This window comes from Venustampulla echinocandica (genome assembly GCF_003357145.1).
Source record: "Venustampulla echinocandica strain BP 5553 chromosome Unknown scaffold_7, whole genome shotgun sequence".
NCBI lineage: Eukaryota > Fungi > Ascomycota > Leotiomycetes > Helotiales > Pleuroascaceae > Venustampulla > Venustampulla echinocandica.
The window spans coordinates 24,938-42,247 of NW_022474212.1; the positions used below are offsets into that span (position 1 = coordinate 24,938).

The 17,310-nt window shown below is 49.9% G+C and overlaps 5 protein-coding genes across 5 annotated transcripts; 4 read left to right on the top strand and 1 right to left on the bottom strand.

Annotated features, from left to right (window-relative positions):
• Nucleotides 1–758: 758 nt before the first annotated feature.
• On the top strand, nucleotides 759–4,119 carry BP5553_07944 (uncharacterized protein; the record flags this gene model as incomplete). The annotated part of the gene is made up of 3 exons (XM_032016567.1): nucleotides 759–1,082; nucleotides 1,176–3,429; nucleotides 3,476–4,119. The coding sequence occupies 3 exons, from the start codon at nucleotides 759–761 to the stop codon at nucleotides 4,117–4,119; spliced, it is 3,222 nt and encodes a 1,073-aa protein (XP_031866858.1).
• Nucleotides 4,120–7,353: 3,234 nt separating this feature from the next.
• On the top strand, nucleotides 7,354–9,155 carry BP5553_07945 (Uncharacterized protein; the record flags this gene model as incomplete). Its single annotated transcript, XM_032016568.1, has 3 exons — nucleotides 7,354–7,588; nucleotides 7,694–8,950; nucleotides 9,007–9,155. The coding sequence occupies 3 exons, from the start codon at nucleotides 7,354–7,356 to the stop codon at nucleotides 9,153–9,155; spliced, it is 1,641 nt and encodes a 546-aa protein (XP_031866859.1).
• A 513-nt stretch (nucleotides 9,156–9,668) lies between these two features.
• On the top strand, nucleotides 9,669–10,983 carry BP5553_07946 (Uncharacterized protein; the record flags this gene model as incomplete). The annotated part of the gene is made up of 4 exons (XM_032016569.1): nucleotides 9,669–9,809; nucleotides 9,877–10,402; nucleotides 10,489–10,555; nucleotides 10,707–10,983. 4 exons carry the CDS (start codon nucleotides 9,669–9,671, stop codon nucleotides 10,981–10,983), a joined length of 1,011 nt encoding a protein of 336 aa, XP_031866860.1.
• An 824-nt stretch (nucleotides 10,984–11,807) lies between these two features.
• Nucleotides 11,808–13,740, bottom strand: BP5553_07947 (uncharacterized protein; the record flags this gene model as incomplete). Its single annotated transcript, XM_032016570.1, has 3 exons — nucleotides 11,808–12,301; nucleotides 12,357–12,966; nucleotides 13,036–13,740. 3 exons carry the CDS (start codon nucleotides 13,738–13,740, stop codon nucleotides 11,808–11,810), a joined length of 1,809 nt encoding a protein of 602 aa, XP_031866861.1.
• A 1,454-nt stretch (nucleotides 13,741–15,194) lies between these two features.
• On the top strand, nucleotides 15,195–16,433 carry BP5553_07948 (Nucleotidylyl transferase; the record flags this gene model as incomplete). The annotated part of the gene is made up of 1 exon (XM_032016571.1): nucleotides 15,195–16,433. The coding sequence occupies one exon, from the start codon at nucleotides 15,195–15,197 to the stop codon at nucleotides 16,431–16,433; it is 1,239 nt and encodes a 412-aa protein (XP_031866862.1).
• Between the last annotated feature and the right edge of the window lie 877 nt (nucleotides 16,434–17,310).

Below are 17,310 nucleotides of genomic sequence, written 5' to 3' on the forward strand. Positions count from 1 at the left end.
AGGGGTTCCAAGGAACACTTGGGGCGGCTAGTATATGGCCATGCCATGAGCGCAAAATGAAGACCATGCAATGTGGTCCTTCAGTGTGAGGGTCTTGATTTTTGTAGTAGGTGATCTGAAATACCTTACCTTGGATTCAGACAGCTGGGCACAACATAGGTAGGTCCAATCAGGGATAAATATACTACATATTTACTTATCTAATGTGCAGTTCCAACGTACAGCAAGTCATTGTGGGATCTGGTTGCACATTCCAGTGGTGCTGTGGCAAAGAAAGTGGGCGGACAGCAATTGTTCAGTGATATGGCTACTTAACTAAAGTGGGAGAAATAATTTAACTTATACGCAACGTCTGGATCTCTAAAAGTTAGTATCACCATGTGTATGTCACCTAGGTATTATTGAACAAAGGACCCGATGGAGACCCACCTACTCAGCTACCTATATATACTTGACATTTTGCCTCCGTCAGATAAAGTTCCAAGAATTCTTAATGGCTCGGCGGTCGGGACAAGGCAAGGCTGAGCTAACCGCATCGAGCCTAGACGACACCTTCATAAGCTTTGGTCAAAGGCGAGTGCTTTGAACTTCGAACAGCGAACATCGCCATCCCTCCGCTTCACCTTTTCATCCGCGACAACCACAGTCCCTCTTCCGATCCTGAGCTTCTCCCTAGGATTGTCGCAACTACGGGATAGTGCTATTCCTCATCTCATCGGTTATCCCTACGTTCATCGTCGCGGTACGATACGGCCACGATGGCTACCGCGAACCTCGTCAATGCCCAATTCGACGACAGCGAGGATGAAGATGATAACTTCAACCCCCAACCAGCCGATCTTTCAGGTGGGGAAGAAGGTGGCGAATCCGACCACGACAATGACGCCGGAGCGCAAATACAGAATGAAAATGCGAATGCCAAACAGCAGGTAGACGAGGATGAGGAGTCCGACGATGGGGGCGATGCGGATGGTCCGAAACGTGCTTCTGGTGATCAGGAGAATGGGGAGGATGAAGAAGAAGAGGTTGAGGATGAGGAAGAGGAGGAAGAGGAAGAAGAGGATGATGAGGAAGAGATTACAGTACGCATTTTATTCTTACTAGCTCCCTATGGGCTTCTAATACCGGCCTTATATTTCGAGAGATGTGTATATACAGGAACTAACATTCTACAGGGCCATAGAAGAAAACGCAGAAGAGAGGGCCGCAATGTCTTCCTCGACGTCGAGGCCGAGGTCGATGAGGACGAAGATGAGAATGAAGATGATGAAGACGAGCTGAACGAAATGAAAAACGATTTCATTGACCCCAATGATATCGCAGATCTCCCAGCTGGCGGCGACACAGATGACAGGCGACACAGGGAGTTGGACAGGAGGCGGGAAATGGAGGCAAGTCTCGACGCGGAAAAGCAAGCCGAGATTCTACGACAACGGTATGCCAATAAAGGCCGTTCCGGAAGAGGTCTTGGAGATTCTGCTGTAGTACCAAAGCGACTTCTGCTACCTAGTGTCGATGATCCCAGTATCTGGGCGGTTAGGTGCAAGGAGGGCAAGGAACGGGAGGCCGTTTTCTCTATCATGAAGCGGATTGAAGAAAGGATGGGGACTAAGGACGAGCTTGCTATCACATCGGCCTTCGAGCGGGGTGGCACACAATCTACGATGAAAGGTTTCATATACGTGGAGGCTCAGCGTCAAGCGGACATCATGACCGCCTTAGATGGGCTGATGAACGTGTATCCACGAACCAAGATGATGCTGGTTGAGATCAAAGAGATGCCAGACCTACTTAGGGTTACGAAAACTCCTGTACTCGAACCCGGAGCTTATGTGCGACTCAAGCGACCACCAAAGTACGCTGGAGATCTTGCCCAGGTTATTGATGTTACAGATAGTGGGCTCGAATTGAGAGTTCGATACGTGCCTCGTCTCGATTATGGTCTTCATGACGATATAAATGCACCTGCAGACTCCTTCGGCGCCGCCAAGCGAAAAAGAGCGACTGCAGGCCCTCGACCGCCTCAACGGTTATTCTCAGAAGTCGAGGCAAAGAAACGACATGCGAAGTACTTACAAGGAAATCCGAACACAAAGACGTGGACTTACCTTGGTGATGAGTATATCAATGGCTATTGCGAGAAGGACGTCAAAATCCAAACTCTTATCACCAAAGATGTCAACCCGACACTAGAGGAAGTCACCAGGTTTGCATCTGGTGCAGAAGATGGTACAGAAAATTTGGATCTCAATGCTTTGGCTGCGAGTTTGAAAGCAAGCACTGCAAATGCGTCGTACTTGCCTGGCGATATTATCGAAGTCTATGAGGGTGAGCAGAAGGGCGTTATTGGAAAAGCGGTATCCGTCCAAGGCGATATCGTCACAATGGCCGTATCCGAAGGCGATCTTAGAGGGCAGACCATCGAAGTGCCTGTGAAGGGACTTCGGAAGAGATTTAGAGAAGGTGATCATGTGAAGGTTATTGGTGGCAGTCGATTCCGAGATGAAGTAGGCATGGTTGTCAAAATCGTGGACGATCGAGTGACGCTTTTGAGTGACCATGGCAACACGGAGATTACGGTTTTCAGCAAAGATCTACGGGAAGCCAGCGATTCGGGTGGTAGCGGGTCGCTGGGCCAGTTCGAGCTCTGGGATTTGGTTCAACTAGATCCATCCACCGTGGGATGCGTTGTCAAGGTTGATCGGGAATCGCTAGTTGTCCTAGACCAAAACAACCAAAGACGGACAGTCATGCCATCTCAAATTTCCAACAAGTTGGAGAAACGCCGCAACGCAGTTGCAACTGATCGCAATGGTTCTGAAGTTCGGCACGAGGAAATGGTCAAAGAACACGGCGGAGAAGGTCGATCTGGGAAGATTATCCACATTCATCGATCGTATCTCTTCCTCCGCAACCCGGCACAAAGTGAAAATGCCGGTGTTTTTGTCGCGCGTACAACGAGTGTCACTAGTGTCGCTGCGGCAAAGGGTGGCCGGTCAAACGCTACAGGTCCTGACCTCAATGCAATGAATCCGGCGTTGAAACGCAACACTGGAGCTAATGGTGGTGACATGCCACCTCCGAAACAAGTTGGTAGGGATCGAGCTATCGGCCAGACCGTTACTATCCGCAAAGGCGTCTACAAAGGATTGCTCGGCATAGTGAAAGAGACAAACGAGTCCAATGCTCGTGTCGAACTTCATACAAAGAATAAAATTGTCAGCGTACCTAAAGATATTCTGGCGTTCAAGGACAAACATACCGGAGCAAGCATTGATCCCAACTCCCGAGGAGGTCACGGTGGCAGGGGAGGCTTTGCTCCACGTGGTAGAGGTGGTTTTGGTGGAGCTACTCCTGGCGGATGGGACGGTGGCCGTACGCCAATGGCAGGTGGAGTTGAACGTACCCCGGCCTGGGGTGCAGGACGAAGTAAGTTATTCGCACTGGCATTATATTCCAATACTAACAAAGTTAGCACCTGCTGCTGCCAACGGTGGTCGAACTCCAGCCTGGAAGTCCTCTAGTGATGCCTCTGGTGGTCGAACGCCTGGATGGGCTGATGGATCTCGAACTGTCAATCCTTACGATGGTAGTCGAACTTCTTATGGTGGTGGAAATAGGACACCCGCGTGGAATTCGGGCGCTAAGACTCCTGCGTATGGAATGTCAGATGGGTTTGCAGCAGGCTCTAAGACTCCCGGATATGGTGGAGGCGATGCTTGGGGCTCCAAGACCCCAGCCTATCAACAACCAACTCCAACTAATAACGACAATTGGGGATCAAATCAACAACCTTCCAATGGTTGGGGCTCGAATCCGTACGACGCACCGACACCTGGCGCGCACGCTGCCCCCACTCCTGCAGCTATGAACGCTCCCACACCTGGCGCCTATTCTGCTTCTACACCAGCTCCCTACAACGCGCCGACTCCAGCTGCAGCGCCAACTCCAGCCCCTGGATGGGGGGGCGGGTGGGGTGCGCCAACGCCCCAGGCCATGGATGCACCGACTCCTGGTGGGCAGCAAGGCTATTATGCTGCACCGACGCCTGGAGCATATGGCATGCCGGAGACGCCTGCGGCTAACTGGCAGGATGACGGACCTCGTTATGTTGACTGAGAGATGTACCAGGACTTTGTAATCTTATATAGCACGTGGCGTTCTCCGTCTTTATTTTTCTTAAAACGAACCTGGCATGGGACAGTCAAATGGAATTTGCTTTCATCTTGGCTTTACAAGAAACAGTGACACAGAAACCTGCAGCCATCCTTGTCCTAGAAGACACAAGCATATCGGTGAAGTATATGGGATGGGTCGTGCTCTTCGTGCTTTCTCTAAAAATGGAAATGGCATTATACGTTCCAGTGAAGAGGGATTTGCATATCGATATTGAAATAGAAATTCGGCGCTACGCTTCACCGTCTTTACTGAGGCATCATGGATGAGTTTTCAATTGGAGCATCAACGTCAGGATCATAAGCGTTCATGTACTAATGTATTATTGAAATATAAAAGAATTCCGAAAGTGTGTCCTCCGTGTATGACCACCGCTGGCTTTTCTCATTCTACTGCTATGTCATCTATATCTTAGCATCTAGTGGAAAGGTCTTAATCTAGGGAAGGGGGTGGCGAGATGGGAGGACGAGGGTTTGATGGAGAGAGTAAAGAGCGGAAAGCAAATTCGGGACGTAAGAGGAAGCTGCTTGATGATACTGTGAGATCATGAGAGGGGTCCGATCACAGGCTATTCATGATTTAATCGTACCATGGGTGGATTATTAACACGTATATAAAATTATCAAACCCTTTATTAAGCTGTGGCCGAAAGAGGAAGCTATATCAGTACGGGCATAAGATCGTCAAACTTCTAATATCAGATAGAGTATATACCTTAGTATGTTAGCTATGTGTGGAGAGAACTTGTGCTCGCGGCTGTTTGCTCTGACCACCTGCACACGAGGTGATGTGACCAAAATCTCTAGGGTTCTTAGGGACAATGTCAACAATAGATAATAGCCCAGGTGACTCTGGTTGAATACGATACATGGGCCAAAGAGCTTCGGCGTCAAAAGTGTGTTGAGCACCCGGATACTATCATAGAATGGTGGTGGTGCAATGCTGATTTGATTTGCAAATGCTTCGCTCTGGGGGGGAGGTTAACATAAGAATCCGGCAATATGGATATACTCCGTAAAGCATGGTAGCGAAAGAGCATAACTGCGTAACAGTGTGGTGGGCATCCCGGCGAGGGGAAGGGGAAAGGGGTAATGGGGTGGTACTGGTACCTGCGGCGAAGATCTTGCTGTGCTTGATGGCAACGGCTCCTCATCCCGACCAAACCCTCCGTCTGCGCCACACTGTGCTGCTGACCCAGCTTCGAGATTTATTGATTCGTCGGTGGGATGGCGGATGGTGGAGGGCTGTCCCGGATGATCGGGGAGCGGCGGCTTTCAGCCGCGAGAGTATATTGAGCCATCTTGGGCTTCCGAAGGACGTCGTTGAAAGATCCAATTTATACTCAACACGCAGACCGCAGCAATATGAGCTTCAACTGAAGCAATAAGAGCCGGAAAGCCGGAGCAGAGGAAGGAGCTTCTCAAAGAGGAAGCTAGATGATGAATCTCTAGTAGGAAACCCTCCCTTCATTCTAAATTGACTGGCGATACTCATACGCCAAGGGGCGAAGGACGACATTGATGAAGAGGGGAAAGAAGGGAGAGAATGCATGGGGACAATGATACATGAAAGACCTGATTCTTGCCGCTATCAGCCTCGCCTTCATCAACTGCCTCCTTGATGGTATGCATCCTGTTATCCGTCGCTGCTACTTGGCACATCCGTCTGAAGGTGAGGAGCATGAGGGACGAGAAGAAGAAGCAGAAGACTGATTATTTGGAGTTAGGCAGAGACAGAATAGGATTTGTATGAGATGAGAGGTAATGTACTTGTATTTGTACAAGCACGTATTGTTGGTAGTAGAGACAGACGATGCCCGGGCCTCGCTTAGAAACCGTTCGTCTCAGCTGAGACCTCGAAGGTTTATTATTACTTGGTCCACCTCATATATTAGGTATTCCTCCTCTTCCGCCACCTCCGTTGCTCCCCCACCTTTCAACGTCTATTGTCTATCGTCTATCAATGCGCATTATTGCCACGAGATCCCCACGGATGCGACCCTGTCATGGCCGGATTGCGGTGCGGCGGCGCATCGGATCTCCAGCCACTGCCGGTGCCGGCGACAGCGACAGCACGCCCTTTGCCCGTGTTCCTTGTCATGGAACATGTTACTCATACTATACTACCTCTATATGAACGTGAACGATTTACACAGGAAGACCGGATACGCAATTAATAATACAACGCCAATCCAAACCTCCTAGCAACAACGAGACATCGATCGCTATTAAACAACCCTTCCCTGGAGCTTCTTCTCAACTTAACGGCCAGTATCTACCTCTTCCTACCGAGTAGACGCCGACGCCCACGATTCAATACAGGACCTGGAGCCCGAGAATTCGAAAGTCCAGAAGTTGCAGTTCAGGGTTCACAGTTCCTGGATTGGTTTGCGGCTGGTGGTGGAATCTCGGATCGATTGCCAGGGTACTACAGCTCCTATCTACAGCTTAACTACTGCTACAACGAGAACCATATCTCGCCACTCCCACGACAGCCACTCCCCTTGCACTATTCCTTGCTCCACAGTCAAGTTTCCTCTGCTCTTTGCACTCTCAACTGCTTACCCCTGGTTATTACCCCTTCGGATCTGTTGCCTTCACTTGACCTCGGTCGTTGGCCCTGTCCCGGTCACTTGCTGCTCCCCTACCCAATAATCGCGAACTTCGCAGATTGCCCTCTCCTTTAAATTCGTATTTGAAGAGCAGAGAGATACGAGCATAACCCTAGGACTAGCTAGCAGCTGGCCGGACTATTTGCAACTGCCGCTGCGCATAAACCTGCGCCGCCTGAATAGGAAGCTCAGAGCCACCATTGTACACAATTCGTGGGTCTTGCGATCCCTCGCCGAGAGCAGTCCTGCGTGTGTCCTTCTCAGCCACTGGTTCCGAGGCACTTCTGACGTGAGTTCTGCAGCCCATAGGGTCCAGCTGAGCTAGAGTCGAAGTGCAGCGACTTGGTCAACAAAGTCCCCGAGTGCTCCAAATCGGGGGAGGGCGTTATTTCAGAAAGAAATATATGCACAGTGGGCCAGAGAGGTTGATCAGCTCCATCCTCAGCTTTCGATTTATCTCTGAACCCTCCAAGCAGGGTACCAAGCTCAGTCACCACAGAGGAAGGGCAACGGACAGAAATCACTTCTAAACTATCTAACATCCGAGCCCAATCAAACAAAACGAAATGGGTTCTAATTCGCCATCTATAGAGTCTCCCCAAATGCCAGAGGTGGCTTTTCCTATGGAAGATGACGATAGATATCTTCATGGACGCGTGGGGCCCAGCATTGGCCATGATATTTTTCTTCCGGAACCGGTCGAAGTCAAGAGACCTACAGGGAGCTTGTCGAAGTTTCACGTGCCATGGCAACAGAAGGCAACGCTGCCTCCTTTGACAAATCAGCCATACAGCTCGAACGGTATGTTTCATTCTTTATCCGTTGCCGAATTCTCTATTTTTGACCTACTTTAAGGCTTTCCAATACTCCACCTCTCCGTCTAAGTATCTCCACAAGTTATCCTAGAAGCCATGGCTGACCAAGTACTTCCCCACTATCCAGGCGCATCTGTTGCGGCTAAGTCTCACCTTAGCCTTCTACTTGCCCTACCGTCGGAACTCCTCAATTACATCTTCAACTTCCTCGGTCCTCTAGATCTTGCCTCAGTCTCCTCCACTTGCCGGATGCTATCCGGCCACGCCAAGTTAGATTTATATTGGCAGCGCCATGTTCAGGAGAACACCCCCGGTGTTCAGCTATCGTCCCCTTCCCCTTACACCAGTTATCGAGAACTATTCATATCTCACGACCCACATTGGTTTCTGACCAAGTACAAGGTCTGGTTCTGTGACTACTTTCTTACTGGCAAAATCATCATCTGCCGCTATGATCCTCGTCGCGGATGCATCGAAGGATATCGGCTAGTCGCCGAGCGATCTCCCCCAACCTTCGATCCTTGGGAAGCTGACGATGAAGTTCTCATTCATTCATTCAAACCTCAGTGTCGCCTCCACCTGGACCAACCTGTGCTCCAAATTGATGCCATCAAACATGAATCACCGGTTGGATCCTCAGGGGAATCGACAGCATTTCATAAATTCAATGCTGAAACCCCCATGCGTATCAACGAACGGAGCCACCATGGAGTTTTCTCAAATTTTCTCCTTGCTCGCCCGGTGGAGGAGCTTCCTAACATGTCCCTCTGGCCGCCGCCAACCATTCCAGCTCACTCACGCGTCCGGAATGCGAGTCAAGAGGCCTTCGTGGGCGCTGGCCACAAGCCGCAGAAACGGTCCCAGGTTTCGGACCAGGCATTTCGGATCAGACGGTGGATGCAGATGACAGCTGGATCGAATGCTCCCGGCATTCATCTCGCTGAAGAGGTGTATACCTATGCCACACTTGATCCGAAGGTATATACACCGACGGAAGACAAACCATACAGAGGAATTTGGGTCGGCGATTATAGTGGTCATGGATGCGAGTTCCTCCTGGTCCATCAGCCGGATGATGAAGAGCCTTTTGACGAGGCCTCGGTGGTGCGAGGAGAGGATGAAACGGCTGAGGAATGGGAGTCTAGGAAGAAGGAGGAGCGAATTTATAGGGGTAGTTTGGAGGCCATTAAATTGACCGGGGATCCCAACGTTCCAAGGGGAGAATACACGTTTATCGCCGATGATATCTCTAAAGGCGGTTTTATTCGCACAGCTACGGAGCAGAGGTTTAAGGGAGCCCGTATCGTGCGGAGTACCGGCCATATCGCAAACCCGATGTTCCGTAACCGTAAGTTCCTACCCGCAGTGCAAGTTCAGACGAAGAAACTAATAAATATGTCACAGACACATACATCGAAAGCCAACTCATCATGATTTCACCTAACCAGCTAGCGCAGTATTGGGTTGGATTTGGACATATCAGCTTCTTTGAGCGAGTCGATATTGATCAGTTCCTTTCGCCCTTTAGCGACCCCCAGCCCAACCTCACCTGAGTTGCTGTTACTGGAGCGTATATAGCCTCTATTTGGAAGGCAATTGATAATCTTTTCCGTATATATCCAATCTGAGTTTCAGTAACTAGTATAATTTAATCCACTTCGCCGATAGAATAGGTCGTGATATTTTCTTATTCATGTTATATTACGACGCGCTCCTGAATGTATTTATTACAACGTGATTTTCAACAATAATAAACTGTATATTAAAGAAATACGTGGTTAATAAATTATTTATTACTTACCTCGCCATCCGTAAAGGGACCTAGTAGTCGTCAAGTGACGCAATAACGTCACCGTGAGCGACTCGCCTACAGGACCTAGGTACAGTACAGTACTGTAGATTTCTAGGTACATTTTGCTCGTGTCAACAATAATTGGCGGGAAAAAAGTTCGGCGATACATAAAAGGAATGCTTCAATCCGCACATTTACTAGGTAGGCAAGGCACACACTCCAAATATCATTGAATATAGGCACACCCAAAGACATGAGATAAGAGAGCAAGACCATGGCGCATAACTATATTTTGCAAGTCACTGCTGGCTCGGATTATGACCCTCTGAGTCACAAGGTCGTGCCTGTCAACGAGTCGCAACATATCACGATAGAATCAGAGCACCTACACGCAGACCTAAACGTTCGAATACAGGTGCGTCTATTTCCTGAATACCCATCTCCATTTTTACCACGAACTAATATGACATCTACCAACTCAGTCGTATCGCGGCCTCCCACGTTCCTCACCCTCCACCTCCCCTTACTTCGATCTCCCTCCCCACGATAAGAATAAAGACCAATACAGCATATCCTTTCAATTCCAGCTCAAATCCAACATCAACGGCGATGACCTCGTCTTCGGCAACGATTTTGACCACCCCATTCGCGATCGGCTACCGCCTGGGTTCGGCACCGCGTTCAAGATCGTGAAATGGGTTGCTGATCCTGGTCTGGATGGCGATGTATATGCAGATAAGCCCTACCTTTATGGGCCTGCATTGAGCAGCTTCAATGCTTTGCACGTTGGGGGCAAGGAGATGGCGGAGAATACACACGAGGCTGGACTGGTGTTTGAAGAGGGCGGTGCTGAGGATGGCCTAGAGGTCAGGAAGGAGAACGGAATTCCCGAAACGCAGGCTGGGAGGAAGAAGCACTTCCTGAATGAGGAGAATAGGAAGGGGTGGGAGTGGGAGGAGGGGAGGGTCTATGGATGTGATTTCTTTAATCCATATTTGGATTTCAATGGTTGGTTTCCGCCCCTCCCATTCTTCTACCCTGCTTCGTTGAGCGATAGTTTTTCAAGGGCTAATACTTTTCCTTTTCTCTACTAGATTTTGCGCTGAGATTGCCTGGCTTCACACTTCCAATCATGAAATACTGGGATGGCCAAGGGCTTCGGTACGTCGTGTCTATATCTTCCTGTTCACCCTCCCGTGATTCCCTTGGGTATTTGTATCACTGCCGTCCTTCATTCTTATAATTTCCCTTATTCTTCCCCCCTTTTTAACAACTGCAAATCCGCCAACACGTTATTATTTCGCCGTAACAGGACAGAGCAAAAGCGCTCACATACGCTCAGATATGTGCTCAAGAACCGCGCAACGGACGAGGTTCTCTTGGTTGTCCTCTTCGCCCTGTACCTCAAAGAAGATGTTAGCGAGGATGGGAAGATCAAGAATGGTATTCAAGGAGCTAAACCCTTATCGCTAATGTCGCCTGATGAGAGGGAGAGGTATGAGAGGGCTGTGAATGGGGAGCTGAGTGATGCGGGCACAGAGAAGGAGAAGGAGATGCCGCAAACGACTAATGATGATGATGTAGATTGAGGGCGTATAGATGTACTTGTTATTTGCATAAGCACCGAGGTTTGGACTTCGTTTCTAGAGGCTTTAAGGCGAAGGGAGTCGGCATATGCCTGGTGCAATGATAAGAGTCCTCAGTGAGTAGAGATTATAGACATCGACATGAGATTAGCTATAGGAAAGAGCAACACTGGGTTGTACATATCGTATGCTATAGACATACCAGAGATATAGACGGGAAGGTTTCAAAGCGAGAAACGAGCGTGGACGTACGTACAATAATCCAACGGACATTAGCATACACTGCCGCTAGACCAACCGTTTTATTCAGCTGGTATCCTACCTTTACTACAAATTACTTTATCTCGACAGATGTTTAAAGAGCCTGTAGTTCAACACGACTCAAGATTTTAGCACATATATATGCTTTTAGGAGTAGGAAATAGGCTTGCGACCTAAAGTCTTTGAAGCACTGCACTTATTTCAAAAACAGTGAGACATTGGAACCTACCTGGTTGATCATCAGGATAATATAGACGATGCATGGTGGCATGGCTGTAGCTCGTTGGTACTCCTTGAAAGGCGCTCAACCAATTGATTCTTTACCCCTATAAATACATTTAGGTGGGCATTTCCATTTCCATTCATGTCAATCCTTATCACTTCATCTCATTTCGATCGCCCTCAAAGATGCCCCAAAAATAACATCTCACTACCCCCTTCAACATACTCGCAAAAAACCTGAACGCCTGGCTGGACTATGCGAGTGAAGTACACACCTCGTAACGCTCATTTCCCTCTATAGTTCTATCGAATCCTAACATTTTCCATCAAAGTTTCCTCCGCCCTCATAGTTTCACACCCCAAATTCCCCGGCCCCCGCTCACACCCAACCACTCACTTCCGTCATTGTTTAGACCGCTATGGGGCGCCCAGCTAATATTTCCAACCTCATAATCGCACTGCCAACTTGCGGCTGGGCCCCGGCTGTTGTCCGGGGTGGGAGCTCCATTCACTGCCGGGCCTGGAGGTGCAAGGGAGGTGCTTTGGCTGAGCAGATCCCAGATGAGGACCAAGGAATCGTCCGCCCCTGAAGCTAAAGTTCCGCGCCGGGAGGGTGACCATTCGATGCAATTTACGGACGCTGAATGGCCTCGAAGCTCCAGCAACGCTTGTCCTGGCTGCCGCACATCGAGAATTCGGATAACGTTCGAGTCTTGGGAGAATGTCGCTAGGAGATGAGTATCATGTGGCGAAGCAGCGAGCCTTAATAGAGGCGGTGCGTAAGACATGGTTTGCTGAGCCAATGTAGGGCTTATTCTTCCTCCACCCGGGCTCGAATCTGTAGATAACATTAGTATCGTGACTGAGAGCAAACGGGTTACGGGGGTGCATACCTTTATCGTCCTTGGCTGTAGGCTCGTAAATAATAGTGCTGTGTTCTAGACTCCTCAAATCAAACATTCGAACACTGCCATCTGCGCCACAGCTAACGAAAACGTCGACACTGTTGGCACAAAATCTCACATCAAACACCTCCTTATCATGTGCAATCAATTGTGTTTTCGCAGTCAATGTTGGTATGTCCCAGATTGTGCAGGTTGTATCAATACTGGATGTTATAATGAGACTTGGGGACACCGTATTCCAATCAAGTGAGGTTAAAGGGGCCGTATGCTCGGGAGTCTTGGAATTTGATAGAAGTGCAAGTGGAGTAAGCTTGCTGGCTGGCATATCTCGCCCATGGTTAGCGGACCGAGAGATCGAATTGCCTGGGGAAGGGAGTGGGGTTTCGGATGGTAGAGACCACAATCTCAGATGGTCTCCAGAGGTAGCAAGCAGATCTGTGGACTGCTTCTGTGATGACGGCGGCTCCCATAATAATCGTGTCACCGGGTAGGAATGAGTTGCTTCAGCAATTTTAACAAAATCCAACCCATATTTTGGAGCTCCTGGTGTGTACGACTCGGCTGGTGTGGGCGTGATTTGGGAATCGAGAATCTGGATCTGTCGGACCAAGAGCAATCAGCCATCCGCGCGGCGATCTGCTTGGAATAAGGGAATGAGAGCACTTACAAAATTGTGGCCATCCTCCAGATAACTTCCCAGGGCCACTTTCCCTCCGTCACGGTTCTGGGCTGGCCATTTACACCAATCAAAAGCATAGATAGCCCACGGTGCTAAGTAATTACTGTTCGTCGGTACTGCATTGACGCCGTCGTAAGAATATGGATTGGCGCCAGACGGGCTCTCGGAGAGACTTGAGTCGGCACGAGGACGGATATCTGCCAGGCCAAGCGGCGTGTTGGAAACGGTTCGCGCATTTTGCGGGGTATATTTCGAGGTTGTGGTCGTTGGGGACGCAAAGTGACCTTGATCACTACTCCCAGGAGTTGTCGAGTTGAACGGAGGATAGCCCTGGCCCTCAAAGCCTGCTGGGCTTGACCGCGTGTAGTTATGGGATAAGCCAAGCGCCGCAGGTCGTGATGGGGTCGAATGGGGGTCTTGGGACGACGTCTGCGAGGCGGTAGGAACTATAGGAGCCGTATTTACAGACATTGGAGCTGGCCTGCCGGGCTGCAGAGATCCGGGGAGCTGGGCGCCTGCGGTTTGATAGTGAGGAGCAGCTGCAGTGGCTTGATCCAGATTGATCTGAGGCCCTCTCTGTGAAGGCATGGTGTTCGCCCCAGGAGCTAGATGAAGCTCATCTGCGTGTCGAGTGCGCCGAGGGGTCTCGTACTGCTGTTGTTGCTGCGGCGGCGGCGGCTGGGGCTGATTCATGGCGGATGAGAATGAGTACGTGGCCGACCATGGGAAGAAGACGAGGTGGGTTGTCCTCCTGCAGCGGGGTCTGCAGAGAAGGGGTCTGCGGTGCCAGCTGTGATGCTGATTCCTAGATGTAGAGTCGCAGTCGCAGTCGCAGGATTGCAGTTGGCGCGCCAAAGGAGGCGAGCTTCGGCGGTTGTGGGCGCTGTCTCGAGTCTCGACTGGCTACTTGAGTAGATGGAGCCGCCGTGGCGGCTGCAAGCACCGTATACTTCTGCGTACGAAGTATGTACTGGGGATGCTACTGCGAAGATCTTGTGCCCGGTATGGAGGAGAGTTCAAAACAGTGAGGCAGTTAAAGGGATATAATAATTGGGAATCCTAACTGGTCAGGGGAGTTGGCCGGTGTCGATGTCAAGGTGAATCTCTACCGTAAGCTAGTGAGCAGTGCTACGAAGTACCAGAAATCCGTACGCAAGTGCTTTGGAATTGACTATATCCTCCTTCTCTATATCATTTAGAACCCTCGCATATATTATCAGTCTACAGAGTTAGTACGGAGTAATCGTTGGGTAGAAGGATAGACCCAGGCATGCTAATCACCTGTAGTCGCTGACGCTACCTGATGTGACAATATAGTCCACTACTTCGTACGCACCTCCGGCTTAAAAACAAGGTTTGTGTAGGTTGGCGTATCACTCCGACCTACTAAAACGGAGGTGCTCATTAGTAGAACTTCACAAAATAGGGCTACACTTGCCTGATATACCTCACAGGTAGCTTGACTCTAGTCACATGACCTTGTTGCGCACTGCCGTCTACCTTAGGGTACCTTACATTATACTGGAACTGTTAAAATACAGATCAGTGTTACAAAGCCAGGCTTAACACGATGTGTCCTTTATAAACCATTTATCGTCCTATTCTGTCATTAATTACCTTATGCACTTTAATATTAGCTATCTACCTTGTGTCGCTGATACTTTTACTTACCTAGGTACCTAGGTACCAAGGCACCTTACTCGCTACCGGTCAGGTGACTCTTCCAGTCCCGTGCACTCCCAACTTAGTCACCCCCGGACTACTTCCGGGACTGGACTCTAGCCTCGGACTTTGGACTTACACAATTACACTTACACTTACAAGACTCTCGACTTTACACCCACCTGCGCTTCTCGCTGATCCAAATCGGTGTTTGGATTATTACTTGGTACTGGTTATAATTGGTGTTGTCTATTGCAGGCCATATATCTCCGTATATCTCCATATTGCTCTCAACCTCAACTCCAAATGCCAGGAAACCCGCATGAGCTTGCGAACTAGCCCGAAAGCTACGAGTACTCTATCAAATACCAGATCGAACACCAGACATCGACCGCTATCTCTATCTCTGTTCATCACAACACCAAGCCCTAATCCCCCAACGCCCCAGGTTCCACTAGGGTCTGATATCCTCTCACAACTCCAACATGGCCAAGGTACAAACGTCTCTTCTGCTTCTTCCTCCGCCCCCGTCGCTCTTAAATGCAGCCTCCGTCGCCGCTGCTTATGAGCCCTCAATATTGGCGACTGTCACTGCACTACGGAAGCTTGAGGCACACACGGAACTCCAGGTGGCGTTGCCATGTCCCGATCTTCATGGCCGGCTTGGTGGACCTCGCTCCCAGATATGGGGCGACATCCAACACCTTCTTGCCATCTTCTATAGCTTGTTCTGCCACGTTTGTGCAAAGCATGGCGTGGACATCGACTCTGACACTGCTGCGCCGGGTTCTGTGGATGCCCGAGTGATACTCCTGGATTACGATAGAACGCTGGCGCTTCCAGATGGAGGTGAAGACAAATTGGATACCTGTGTCGTCGGTCCTATTATTGACCTACCTACGCTTGCGATGACACGCCGCCAATGGAACATTATATTCTCTGTTGATGGCGAAGAAGGTCAGAAGCTCCTTGCTACCTATCAGAGCTTGGCAAATAGGTCTCTTCCTCCTCTTACTGGTCACGTGTATATGGTCGGCGGTGGCCTCGCGATGATTCAGAGAGATCCCGAACCATCTCGGCCGTGTCCAAGCCCATCCTCGTCCCATACTGTTGTTGCTCTCGGCGGTACGTTTGACCATCTTCATGCAGGTCATAAGCTCTTGCTCACCGCCGCTGCCCTCCTCCTCCAACCAGCCAGTAAGACGTCTACAGTTGCTCGGCGCTTGATCATTGGCATAACTGGGGATGAGCTTCTGAAAAACAAAAAGTATGCCGAGCATATAAGAAGTTGGAAGCAGCGGCAAGATGATGTTGTTGATTTTCTGCTCTCCATCCTATCATTCACGCGTTCGAGTCGGCAAGCAGCGCTACAGACGCGATCACTCAATGAACCGATCCCCAATGGCCGAGCAGTCCACACTACCCTGAGACCATGCTCCATCACAATTGAATGTGTCGAAATTCAGGATCCGTTTGGGCCTACGATCACGGACGAGAGCGTCACAGCACTCGTCGTCTCAAGTGAAACCAGATCTGGCGGCCAAGCGGTCAACGATAAGCGAGTAGAAAAGGCTTGGAACGCTCTCGAAGTCTTCGAGGTCGATGTTTTGGATGCAGAAGGATCCGAAGATAGCGGAATTCGAACCGAGAGTTTCGAGTCAAAAATAAGCAGTACCGCAATACGGAAACGCCTTGCCGAAAGCACTCGTGGCTCATCCCTTTGAGGATTGGGATACAGCCTGGTTTCTAGCTGTTGGGCCTAAAAAGTTAGACATCCTATGAATTATAGGTACACAACCACCTGTCAACATTGACTCTCCTATGTGTATTTTCCATTAATATTGTTGGATATTGCTCCAAATATGTGCCATTGGAACGCCAGGCCCTGTGATACCTGATCATAGGTGAGTTACTAGCGCGGCTTAAAATCCCAGCTACTCATTCGGGGAAAGCAGATGCTGTCGCCCACGGGCCTCGGGGAGACTGCTGCCCTGGTGCCCTCCAGCTAGATGATGACATCCTGTTTCAGAGATATCCATGGCTGCAGAGGCCGGCAATTGAACTTTCATTTTTAAGCATCGCATGATTGACTCTCTACCCGTTTCCGTGTGCGCCGAGAAGAGGAACATCCCTCCGCTTCCTGGCGGTCGCCCAACTGACCCTGTGGGAATGGCCAGGAAGTCCACACCAGAAAGCCGAATCCTTCCCGCGCAGCATGGAGATAGCTTGCAGCCAGCGGAGTCAAGGGCCTTGTAATGTGACCAAACCTGCATCTTGCATCAGTCACAAAATATTGCATATGCACCACCTTGGGAGCTTACGGAGCATGGCAAGCTGACAGTAGGTAGGTACTAGGTAGGCGGGCAACATGACAACCAGGGATGGATGGATGGATGAATAGATGGGTTGATAAGCGCAGAAAGAGCTGCTGGTGACGCCGCCGAAGCACGAAACAAACGCCCCGTCGTGCTGTTCCACCGCAAACGGCGTCTCGGGCCGTTCCCGACTGATACACCAATACACCAACACACTGATACACTAATACGTGCAGCAGCCAGAGCAGCCAGCAGCCAGCAACCTGCAACCAGCAATGAACCTCAA